The 12476-nt window shown below is 32.2% G+C and overlaps 1 protein-coding gene and 1 non-coding gene across 2 annotated transcripts; one reads left to right on the top strand and one right to left on the bottom strand.

The window, feature by feature from the left end:
- Positions 1–887: 887 nt before the first annotated feature.
- On the top strand, positions 888–991 carry LOC130964223 (small nucleolar RNA R71). The gene has a single exon (XR_009080325.1). It is a non-coding gene; the product is annotated as a small nucleolar RNA R71 (small nucleolar RNA).
- Positions 992–7090: 6099 nt separating this feature from the next.
- Positions 7091–10245, bottom strand: LOC130959474 (transcription factor bHLH130-like). Its single transcript, XM_057885296.1, has 6 exons — positions 9400–10245; positions 8445–8782; positions 8183–8353; positions 7762–7827; positions 7587–7655; positions 7091–7487 (listed from the first exon to the last, which is right to left on the bottom strand). Exons 1-6 carry the CDS (start codon positions 9905–9907, stop codon positions 7416–7418), a joined length of 1224 nt encoding a protein of 407 aa, XP_057741279.1. The 5' UTR covers positions 9908–10245; the 3' UTR covers positions 7091–7415.
- Between the last annotated feature and the right edge of the window lie 2231 nt (positions 10246–12476).

Raw genomic sequence — 12476 nt, 5'->3', positions numbered from 1 at the left:
TCTCTAGATGAGCCTCAGATTCCTTTGGATCCTTAATAGGAAACTCCTTCTTGCTTAAGGGACGTCCCAGGAGGTCTTCCTCATTAGGATTTTCGTCCTCCTCCTCCTTGGTGCATTCGGCCACTTTGATTAAATCAATGGCCTTGCACTCTCCTTTTGGATTCTCTTCTGTATTGCTTGGGAGAGTACTGGGAGGAGTTTCAATAACTTTCTTACTCAGCTGGCCCACTTGTGCCTCCAGATTTCTAATAGAAGATCTGGTTTCATTCATGAAACTGAAAGTGGCCTTTGACAGATCAGAGACTATATTGGCTAAATTAGAATTATTTTGTTCAGAGTTCTCTGTCTGTTGCTGAGAAGATGATGGATATGGCTTACTATTGTTCAGCCTGTTGCGTCCACCATTGTTAAAACCTTGTTGAGGTTTTTGTTGATCTTTCCAGGAGAAATTTGGATGATTTCTCCATGATGAGTTATAGGTGTTTCCATAAGGTTCACCTAAGTAATTAACCTCTGCCATGGCAGGGTTTTCAGGATCATAAGCTTCTTCAGAAGCCGCCTCTCTAGTACTATTGGATGCATGTTGCAATCCATTCAGATTTTGAGAGATCATGTTGACCTGTTGAGTCAACCTTTTGTTCTGAGCCAATATGGCATTCAGAGCATCAATTTCAAGAACTCCTTTCTTCTGAGGTACCCCATTATTCACGGAATTCCTCTCAGAGGTATACATGAACTGGTTGTTTGCAACCATGTCAATGAGTTCTTGTGCCTCTTCAGGCATTTTCTTCAGGTGAATAGATCCACCTGCAGAATGGTCCAATGACATTTTCGAAAATTCAGAGAGACCATAATAGAATATATCTAATATGGTCCATTCTGAAAACATGTCAGATGGACATCTCTTGGTCAACTGCTTGTATCTTTCCCAAGCTTCATAGAGGGATTCACCATCTTTTTGTTTGAAGGTTTGAACATCCACTCTCAGCTTGCTCAGCTTTTGAGGAGGAAAGAACTTATCTAAGAATGCAGTGACAAGCTTATCCCATGAGTCCAGGCTATCCTTGGGTTGGGAATCCAACCATACTCTAGCTCTGTCTCTTACAGCAAAAAGGAAAAGCAAGAGTCTGTAGACTTCAGGATTAACTCCATTTGTCTTTACAGTGTCACAGATCTGCAAGAACTCAGTTAAAAACTGGTAAGGATCTTCAGATGGAAGTCCATAAAACTTGCAATTTTGTTGCATTAAAGCAACTAGTTGAGGCTTAAGCTCAAAGTTATTGGCTCCAATGGCAGGGATGGAGATGCTTCTTCCATCAAATTTGGATGTTGGCTTAGTGAAGTCACCAAGCATTCTCCTTGCATCATTATTATTATTTTCGGCCATCACCTCTTGTGCTAATGTTTCTGAAAGGTTGTTTCTGGATTGTTGTATTTTAGCTTCTCTTAATTTTCTCTTCAGAGTCCTTTCAGGTTCTGGATCAATTTCAACAAGAGTGCCTTTATCCCTGTTCCTGCTCATATGAAAGAGAAGAAAACAAGAAAAGAAGAGGAATTCTCTATGTCACAGTATAGAGATTCCTTTATGTTAGTAGAAAAAGAAAGGGGGTAGACGAATGGAGAAGGGGGTTCGGTTTTTTGTATGAAGAGAGGTGAAGAGAAGTGTTAGTAATTAATTAATTAAATAGAAGAAGAAAAGAGAAGAGGGAATTCGAAAATAATTTTTGAAAAGGAGTTAGTGATTTTCGAAAATTAGAGATAAAATAAAATTAAAATTAAAATTTAAAACAATTAATTAATTAAAAAGAATTTTTGAAAAAGGGAAGAGATATTTTCGAAAATAGAGGAGGGAAAGGTAGTTAGGTAGTTTTGAAAAAGATAAGAAACAAACAACAAGTTAGTTAGTTGATTGAAAAAGAATTGAAATCAAAATTGAAAAAGATAAGAAGATAGTAAGTTAGATAAGATATTTTAAAATCAAATTTTGAAAAATATAAAATTTTTTAAAAAGAATAAGATAAAGAGATAAGATATTTATGAAAAAGATATTTTGAAAAAAAAGATTTAATTTTTAAAATTACTTAACTAACAAGAAACTACAAGATAAGATTCTAGAACTTAAAGATTGAACCTTTCTTAACAAGAAAGTAACAAACTTCAAATTTTTGAACCAGTCACATTAATTGTTAGCTAATTTTCGAAAATTAGATGTAAAGATAAGAAAAAGATTTTAAAGATATTTTGAAAAAGTTTTTTGAAATTTTCGAAAAATAATAAGAAAAAATGAAAAAGATATGATTTTTGAAAAAGATTTTGAAAAGATAAGATTTTTAAAATTGAAATTTTGACTTGACTTGTAAGAAACAACTAATTTTAAAAATTTTTGACCAAGTCAACCCAAAATTTCGAAAATTTGGAGGGAAATAAGGAAAAGATATTTTTGATTTATTATTTTCGAAAATTATGAGAGAGAAAAACAACAAAAAAAACTCAATGCATGAAATTTTTTAGATCAAAAACATGAATGCATGCAAGAATGCTATGAATGTCAAGATGAACACCAAGAACACTTTGAAGATCATGATGAACATCAAGAACATAATTTTGAAAAATTTTTGATGCAAAGAAAACATGCAAGACACCAAACTTAGAAATCTTTAATGCATGGAAAATATGAATGCAAAAATGCACATGAAAAACAAGAAAAGACACAAAACAAGAAATCATCAAGATCAAACAAGAAGACTTATCAAGAACAACTTGAAGATCATGAAGAACACTATGAATGCATGGGATTTTCGAAAAATGCAAGAAAAAATTTTAAAAGCATGCAATTGACACCAAACTTAAAATTTGGCTCAAAACTCAAACAAGAAACATAAAATATTTTTGATTTTTATGATTTTCTAATTTTTTTTGGATTTTTATTATTATTTTTCGAAAATAAAGTTTAAAAACACGAAAAATCAAAGAAAAATTTTGAAAAAGATTTTTGAAAAGAAAATTACCTAATCTGAGCAACAAGATGAACCGTCAGTTGTCCATACTCGAACAATCCCCGGCAACGGCGCCAAAAATTTGGTGGACGAAATTGTGATCACTTGTTATTTGATTTGACTTTTTGGTCTTGTATGATTTTACTCTTAGGGCACTGTTTATTTTCACAACTCCGTTCAACTAACCAGCAAGTGTACTGGGTCGTCCAAGTAATAACCTTACGTGAGTAAGGGTCGAATCCACAGAGATTGTTGGTATGAAGCAAGCTATGGTCACCTTGCAAATCTCAGTTAGGCGGATTGAACATTTGTAATAGTGATAATTGGATTGTTCTAATAAAAAGGAATAATAAAAGGGATAGAGATACTTATGCAGATTCATTGGTGGGAATTTCAGATAAGCGGAATGGAGATGCTGTAGAGCTCTCGGACGCCTGCCTTCCCATTGCTTCTACTCAATCCTTCTTACTCCTTTCCATGGCAAGCTTTGTATAGGGGTTCACTATCAGCTGTGGCTACTTTCATTCCTCTCGGGGAAATAACATGTGCGGCTGTCACTCGCACAGCTAACCAGTCTGGAGGCATCACCCATGGTTGATAGCTACATCCCATCCTCGCAGTGAAAGCTAATGCACGCACTCTGTCACAGTACGGCCAATCACCGGTTGGTTCCCACTCCTACTGGAATAGAATCCCTCTTTTGCGTTTGTCACTAACGCCCAGCAGGTTAAAGTTTGAAGCACGTCACAGTCATTCATGAACGGAATCCTACTCGGAATACCACAGATAAGGTGAGACTTTCCGGATTCCCAGGATCCTACTCGGAACACCACAGACAAGGTTGGACTTTCCGGATCCAGATGAATGCCGCCATCTATCTAGCTTATACCACGAAGATTCTGTTGGAGAATCTAAGAGATACACATTCAAGCTTGTGGTGCATGTAGAACGTAAGTGGTTGTCAATCACGCGCGTTCATCAGTGAGAACAATAATGAGGGTTATCTAACTCATCATCATTCATCATGTTCTTGAGTACGAATGAATATCTTGGAATAAGAATAAGATAGAGAATTGAATAAAAGAAAATAGAACTTCATTAATCTTTGAGGTACAGCAGAGCTCCACACCCTTAATCTATGGTGTGCAGAAACTCCACCGTTGAAAATACATAAGTAAAAGAAGGTTCAGGCATGGCCGAATGGCCAGCCCCCTAAACGTGATCAATGATCTCCTAAGATGAAGAATAAAACAAAACTGAGATCAAAAGATGTACGTGGTCAAAAGACGTCTAATACAATAGATAGATGTCCTATATATACTAGACTAGCTACTAGGGTTTACATGAGTAAGTAATTGATGCATAAATCCACTTCCGGGGCCCACTTGGTGTGTGCTTGGGCTGAGCTTGATCTATCCACGAGCTGAGGCTTCTCTTGGAGTTAAATTTCGAGTTATGATGTGCTTTGGGCGTTCAACTCCGGATTATGACGTTTTTCTGGCGTTTAACTCCAGAAAGGAGCGTGTACTTGGCGTTCAACGCCAATTTGCGTCGTCATTCTTCGAATAAAGTATGGACTATTATATATTGCTGGAAAGCCCTGGATGTCTACTTTCCAACGCCGTTGAGAGCGCGCCATTTGGAGTCCTGTAGCTCCAGAAAATCCATTTCGAGTGCAGGGAGGTCAGAATCCAACAGCATCAGCAGTCCTTTTGTCAGCCTCTTTCAGAGTTTTGCTCAAATCCCTCAATTTCAGTCAGAATTTACCTGAAATCACAGAAAAACACACAAACTCATAGTAAAGTCCAGAAATGTGAATTTAACATAAAAACTAAGGAAAACATCCCTAAAAGTAGCTCAAACTTACTAAAAACTATATAAAAACAATGCCAAAAAGCGTATAAATTATCCGCTCATCAATATTCAACTTTATTTGGGTGTAAAAAATGTCAGGTCATGGGTGTATATTTGGTTTGATGTTTTTCTTCATATTATAGTACCTGTAATTCAGACATTTGGTTTAGGGTTTTAGGGTTTAGGGTTTAGGATTTAGGGTTTAGGTTTTAGTGTCTAGGGTTTAGGATTTAGGGTTTAGGGTTCAGGGTTTTAGGGATAAAGCATCAGGGGGATAGAATTTTGGGTGTATATTCAACTTTCTTTGGGTGTAAAAAATGTCAGGTCATGGGTGTATATTTGGTTTGATGTTTTCCTTCATATTATTATACCTGTAATTTAGACATTTTGAATACATCAGAGAGAATTTTACTCATAATTGGCAAATTTTTACAGCATGTGTTCAATTTGTTACATTAATCAATTACATCAATCATATAATAGTTACATTAATCAGTGTCAATATCCTTAGAATCTATCTGACACTTGGGTATAAGTTGTGTATTCGTTTGCATTAATCAGTGGCGGAATGTACATCAGGCCACCAAATCCCAAATTCCTAACAATTGTTTTCTTCTCCTCGCTCATGTTTCTAAATTTCTCATTTAACAAATGGGTTGCACACTTAAGGTCTTTGGTTTGCTGTAAACAAAGCAAAATTATAGTCAGATATATTTCTATTATATAAAACTAATTTCATCTAAGACATATATTTGTTCTTACATTTTTTTCAGCTTGGTTTCTACCTGCCATTTTTTCTGAAATGAAAAATACACCCATAGATATCAGTAAGATACACCCATACATATGATTCAGATACACCCATACATATGATTCACATACACCCATAGATATGAGTCAGATACACCCATAGATATCAGTCAGATATTACTCAAACATGCATTAATATACAACGTCAAGCAACATGACAAGGTGAAGCAATATACACCCATGGACAGGCAAATATTAGAACAGTTGCAAGTGATCACTATACTACAGTATATCAGTTCAGAAATATACACCCAACAAAATACTCCATATACACCCACCAAATCAAGCAATATACTTCCAAAAATCAATTACCAGAAGAACTAGAACAACAAGAACAATAACACGTAGAACAACTAAGAAGAACAGTATAACCTAGAACCAAGAATAACATTAAAACCTAGAACAAGTAGAACATTAAAAACTGTAAAACCTAGAAGAACGTAGAAGAACAGTAAAACCTAGAAGAATGTAGAAGAACAGTAAAACCTAGTTCTTCGTTTTCGAAATCTGAAAAATATATAGGATGAGTAAAATAGTAACGTAACGTACCTTGAGTATTATAACTTTGTTTTTTCTGGAGATTCTTGATCGAGAGTTCTATGTTGTGTTGATGGAGAGTTCTAATCTTCGCGACGATTGCTATCTCTGCCGTTTACAATGTTGCTCGAAAATGGAACGGTTGTGTTTTCTTCGAATGGCTTGGAGAAGTGGAAGAGTGTGTCATTAAGGAGCGGTTTTCGCGAAGCGCGAGTGTTGAGTGGAGCGCGTGAATGTTACGCTCCATTCAAAGTAATTCAGTACGCATGTGCAAGGAGTGTGGGCTGAGAGCTTGTATGATTTGTAGGGCCTTTTTGCTTGTATGTGTAGCAGGCCCGTATGCTATAATATTATTATTTTATTATATTTACAATTTTATTTATAATATATTCAATTTGTTAAATATTTTTATATTATTCATATATTATTATTATTTAATAAATATTTTATGTTCAAAATATAATTTATTTATTTATTTTAACTAATCTATAATTTTATTTTATTGTTATGTTATTATTGATTTTTTAAGATGATGTTGAGATTTATTATGTCATTTTTAGTTATTTAAAATTTGATGTTGAAACTTGTTATATATTTTTTATTTTTTAATTTACAAAACCGTAAATCCAATCCAATCCAATCCAAACCGTTTGAAATTGAATCGGATCGGAGCGAATTTTTTTAAAGAAAAAAAGATCAAATCCAAACAGCATCGCAAATAAAATTAATGTTCAGATCGGATGAATTTTTAACTCAAAACCGATCCAAACTACACCACAAATACCCCTACTCTCCACTTGCCACGAAAGAGAACATAGGCCTTTTGAATGCTGTACTAATACAATAAGAAGTGACAAATAGAATTTATCTTCATCATATATATGTAATAAAAAATTTCATATATCTATATAAATAAAAACAGTATATTCCCTTAAAACGGAATACATTTATTACACAATTCTCCTATACAAAAATACAGATTTATACTATTATGATTTTTGTTGACTGTATAACGAAAACCTCGTTAGCTTAAAGAAATAACCTTTGAGCTAAAAGCTATTATGCTAGCTAGCATTCTATGTTACAATCATTAAAAAGCAACAACAAATCTTATATTAGCTTCTATTTTCTAATTATTTCTCAGGATGAAGATGATGTATAGTTCTCGATCCTAACCATATCTTAGCATAGTTTTTCTGTGCTACTTGTAGAGAAGGTTTAAACAATTTGATTTGTATCTGCTCTCCGCATGCTTATACATTTGCAGTTTGCCCTCTTTTCACTTAGATTCTGCAAGTAATTTTGAAAAACAATCAATGTAAAAACATGGAGAGTAAGATTAAGGGGTGGAAAATTTTGTTCTTAAATCAAATTCTCTCTTTATGTTACCTTGAATTGTTTCTGAAGATCTTTAATGTAGTCAACCGCCAAGTCCAACATGTCTGCTGTGTTGGTTTGCTGCCAAGAACATGAAGAATGTTAATTTTCCAAACACGGCACACATGCACGCATGCACACACACATATTTCAAGTTCAAAGAACCAGACTTATCATTTGTTCTTACCTTGTCCATGTTTGGGACCAGCTCTTGCAATTTCCTCATTCGTTCACTGATCCGTGTTCTTCGTACCTGAAATTAGTTTAGTCCTTAAAATCGTGTATAATATGCTGCAAGTTCATAAATTCAATACAGTCTAAATAATGTGCTGCTCTTTATTTTGAGGTAAGAAAGGATTTTTCTTCATTCCATCATAGTTAATGCATCCTCACAAGATATTAAGATGCTTTCCATTTCAAAACAATAATAAAGTTCTGTTTCTCTGGGATTGGCTATATTAGATTAAATGATGTTTTTGTGTCTTATTCTGAGCTATTTAGACAAGTCAGTTAAATATAACTCATTCTTAAATGCTCATAGTCATAGTTAAGATAATAAGATTCTTCTGAAAACGTAAATTGTATTTTGGAGATAGACAAAGTTCTACCCTTTCAGCTATGCTTCGGGGATGCGTAGCGCAGCCTCGCTTCGCTCTGATTTTACAAGGAACAGAATCTGGGAACTGAAGCAGATTCTCCATACCAATCATCTCTGATGAAGTTTTCGGCAAACTCAAGTGATGTGATAGCATATGAACTTGATTTCCTAGCTCTCCATTCTGAGTACAACAATTGGTTCGAATTAAGAGCAAGAAATCAAAGTGAAAGAATAAAATCATAAAAGTGAACATCCTATATATAGATGCATACCTGAACATCAGGAAACAACTTTCCATTGCTAGTTCGCCCTCTTTTCAAGCCAGTGAGGTTTTCAGACTGTTGTGGTGCATCATTCCAAGAACCATAGGAGAATCCGGGGCTGTAATGCAAGGCATCACCATTGCTACCACCCTGCCTCCCATCGTCAGGGCTATTTGCCCCAATTTCCTCGTTCCCTATTTCGGAGATCTGCGACAACATTCCCAAGGAAGAAGCAGTTCTTGATGAGAAGCTAATCTGATTCTTCAATCTGTTCATCGATGGACTAAGTTCTTCGCTGGTGCTGTTAACATGACCATAGTTCCCGACACCTTTCATGGTAGCAAATCCTACAATTTACAAACATATAACTTCTTCTGAGTAATTACTGTCTTAATATAATAAGAAGGAAGGTCAGATATCATATTCTAGATCCTCAAATTGAAGTAATTAGTTAGTTATTACATATTTATATAAAACATAAGCATAATTTGCAATCTTGGATCTATAATACTATAAGCATAGATAAAGTTCATTCGATATTGAAGTTTCAGGAAAGGATTAATTTTCCTAAAAGCTTAAGGAACAAATACCAATTAACACATAGCACATCTAAATGAATAAGCTCATCATATTGCAAAAATTTTAACTAAATATAAATGCTGTGATACCATGTAAGGTAAATAATAAACAGATTTGAAAAGTTTCATCAACCTCCATGTAACTATAATTCGGATCATGAGATTCAAAATAACCATAAATTGGATTGAATAAATGTCCCCACCAATATCATTGATTCCTAATTGATTGCTCTTTCATTAAGCACACATATAGCATCTAACTAATACTCATTATGATGATGATTAGATTCTAAATAGTAACAAATCCTCCACTCTATTACAGTAACAACAAAACATCACGTCTTAAAAGGAAAAAAATAGATAAAAATATGTTACAAGTTAAATACCATTTTGAAATGAAACGTTGGAGAAAAGGTCAGCAGGGGAACTATTCTGCCTGAGAAGATTTAAAGAAGAAGAAACGTCAAACCCTTTTTGGTCCATTCCCATTGAACCCATAACCAACCCTAAAGACCCATCCATTGAAGATGAACAAGAAGAAGAAGAAGTGTTCCTTGGGTAGTGAGGTGGCAATCCACCACCACCATATCCGTGCCCTCCAGAATTCATCCGCCTCAGACCCTTCGAATCACAACCCTTATTGGTTGGTTTTGTGTTTGTGTTTGTATCTGGGAATTCTTGGAAGCTATGCGAAACGGTATCGGTTTTGGAAATATTGTTCTTGCTGCTACTGCTATTACTATTGGCGAATCTCGAGAGCAAGGTTTGGGATTCAGTGAAAGTTGGAGTGAGATTCGCGAGAAGCGAACTCGGTGCAGAGCGATAACGAAGCAAACCAGAACTACTGCTTTGTTGTTGTTCAAGTTGATAGCCTTGAAGCGAATTTGAATCCATTATCACTATTTATATGTATATGTCTGTATATGTTTTAGTGTTTGTTATGTGCTTAGTTTGGGTTACTCAAAAGTCACTGTGACGCTGTAAAAAGATTAGAAGATGGGGAATCATTATGGAAAAGCCATAAATTCAGAGAATTTTTTTTTGTTGGATTGGATTGGGTTTGGGTGTGGTGGATAAGATCTTGTAGGAGAAGCAAGAAGAGTGGAAGAAAAGGGAAGAGGTTGTTTTTGTGGTGGTAGAAACTTGCACACAATTCAAGGAAGGGAGAGGGAGAGATATATGGTGTCTGTGAAGGTGTGTTTTTGTGTATTGTGTGCAGAGGCAGAAGAAGATGCAGAAAGGAAGGGATAGATACGGAGATGCAATGAAAGGGACAGGGAGGTTTGTGCGCGAGTAGTAGCAGATAGGGATCAGTGTAATTAAGAGTAATATTTAAAGAGTTAATATTTTTCTGTATAACGCTAAAATTAGTTATCAAAATAAAATATATATTAAAAATTAAATTAAATTATATATATTTTAAATATATAATAATATTTTTAAGTTTTAATATTTAAAAGATTTTAAAAAAATTATTCAATTTTTAAATTAATTTTTAAAAAATAAAATTAATTTTCAAAAATACTAAAGCAATTACATTTGTTTTTTTATCGCTTTATAATTCACCAACATTAATCAATAATGAGTTGCCATGTTAAGTAATAGCATAACTCATGTCTGCCATCATATTAGTATGACAAGTTTTCAAAAAAACAAAAAATGAGCGGCAGTTGCATAAACTCTAATCTCCTTATCATCTATAAGTATTTTTTTCTTTTTATTTAAGTAAAATATTATTATTGTCTTTAATGGTTGAAATAAATTTTATTTGTATCTTTAATTTTTAAATTATTTTATTTGTATTTCTAATATTTGTAAAAATGATTCAATATTAACTTACTGTTAATTACACATCATGAGTTTTAGTTAGAATTCTAAAAATTTTCTTTTGAAATTAGAATACAAATGTTTGGAATAAAATGATGATTTACTCTGAATAATAACTTATTAAAAGTTGAAACTAATCGCCACAATATTTACATAATTTGCTTTTTTAGAAATATAATTGAATTCGAACACAAATAGTAGATACAATATTAAAATCGAATATTTTCAAATGAAACCTAATTGAGAATGAATACATTTAAGTGAGAATAATTGAAAAATACAATATTATCTATTAGTATAATTGACAACAAAATAATATTTAATCATTTTTATAAATATTAAAAATACAAATAGAACGATTTAAATTTTAAGGATATAAATATAACTTATTCTAAATCTTAGGAACAAAAATATTTTTTTTTCTTTTTTGCATAAACATGATTCAGATTTGCAAATTATTATGTCAGTAGCATAGTATAGCATGATGGGTAGTAGAAATAAGAGTGACTCTACCTAGTCATTGACAATTATCTCGAACAACGAGATTTCAAAAAAAAAAAACATTTAATCTAGTCTTTAATTTTTTTTAGTATAAAAACTAATTAGTCGCATAAAAATAAAATTTAAAAATTAGGTTATGTATTTTTTTAATGATTTCGTTGTCTTTTAAAATAATTCTTAGAAATTGTTTAAATTTTTTCTCTAAAAATACTGAAAATTGTGGTGGTAGATTATCATGCCAGCGAACTACAAAAGTGAGAAAGGACAAACTCGACTCACCCTAACATATCTCGGGACTAATTTAATTGATTTTATTTTATAGAAATTAATTTAAAAATCGAATAATTTTTTAGAGACTACTTTTAAGTATTAATTCAATATATATGTAATTATTATATATATCTATTATAAAACAATGTTACATATATATAAAAAATTATTTGTTATATATTTTTATATAAATACAAATGTTAATAAAATTATTTTTGATATCCATTTTATTTTTCAACATATGTTACCAATGATTAATTTGATAATTAATTTTTTTTTATACACATAATATAATTAATCTATTATTACAATAATTATAATGTCTATATAATTTTGACAATACTTTTTATTGTCTCAAAATTAAAGTAACATTTTTATTATTTGATAATTCTTTAAAATTCAAAAATAAAATAAAAAATACTAGCTAAATATAAAAAAAATATAACTTTAATTTTAAGTGTTCTTGAAGTTATTTATTGTAAATTTGTAAATATCATAATAATAATTGCCATAGACTCTACCTATTTAAATAGATACTAAAAAAAATTCTCTCTCATACAAATAAGTCTTTTTTCACTTTAATTCATTAATGATTAATGGAGAGATAGATCCAAATGTATATCAAGTTCAAGACAAATATATTAAAGTAACATTTCTAGATAATATTTTTTATTTTCTCAAAATTAAAGTAACGTTTTTATTATTTGATAACCCTTTTAAATTTAAAAATAAAATTAAAAAGTATTAGCAAAATATTAAAAAAGGTGTAATTTTTATTTTAAGTGTTTTTAAAGTTGTTTATTGTAACTAACATAATGATAACTACTATAAACTCTACCTATTTAAATAGATTCTAAAAAATTTC

This window comes from Arachis stenosperma, chromosome 2, assembly GCF_014773155.1.
Source record: "Arachis stenosperma cultivar V10309 chromosome 2, arast.V10309.gnm1.PFL2, whole genome shotgun sequence".
NCBI classification, from domain to species: Eukaryota; Viridiplantae; Streptophyta; class Magnoliopsida; order Fabales; family Fabaceae; genus Arachis; species Arachis stenosperma.
The sequence above is the reverse complement of the archived record's forward strand: the minus strand, read 5'-3'. Positions and strand labels throughout refer to the sequence as shown.

Bases quoted from the DNA above. Each gene is read 5' to 3' on its own strand.
- LOC130959474 (XM_057885296.1), bottom strand. From the start codon at position 9,907: ATGGATTCAAATTCGCTTCAAGGCTATCAACTTGAACAACAACAAAGC. The intron at 8,354-8,444 runs GTATGCATCTAT...TGTTGTACTCAG, and splicing joins AGTTGTTTCCTGATGTTCAG to AATGGAGAGCTAGGAAATCA. The intron at 7,488-7,586 runs GTAACATAAAGA...AATTACTTGCAG, and splicing joins ATCTTCAGAAACAATTCAAG to AATCTAAGTGAAAAGAGGGC.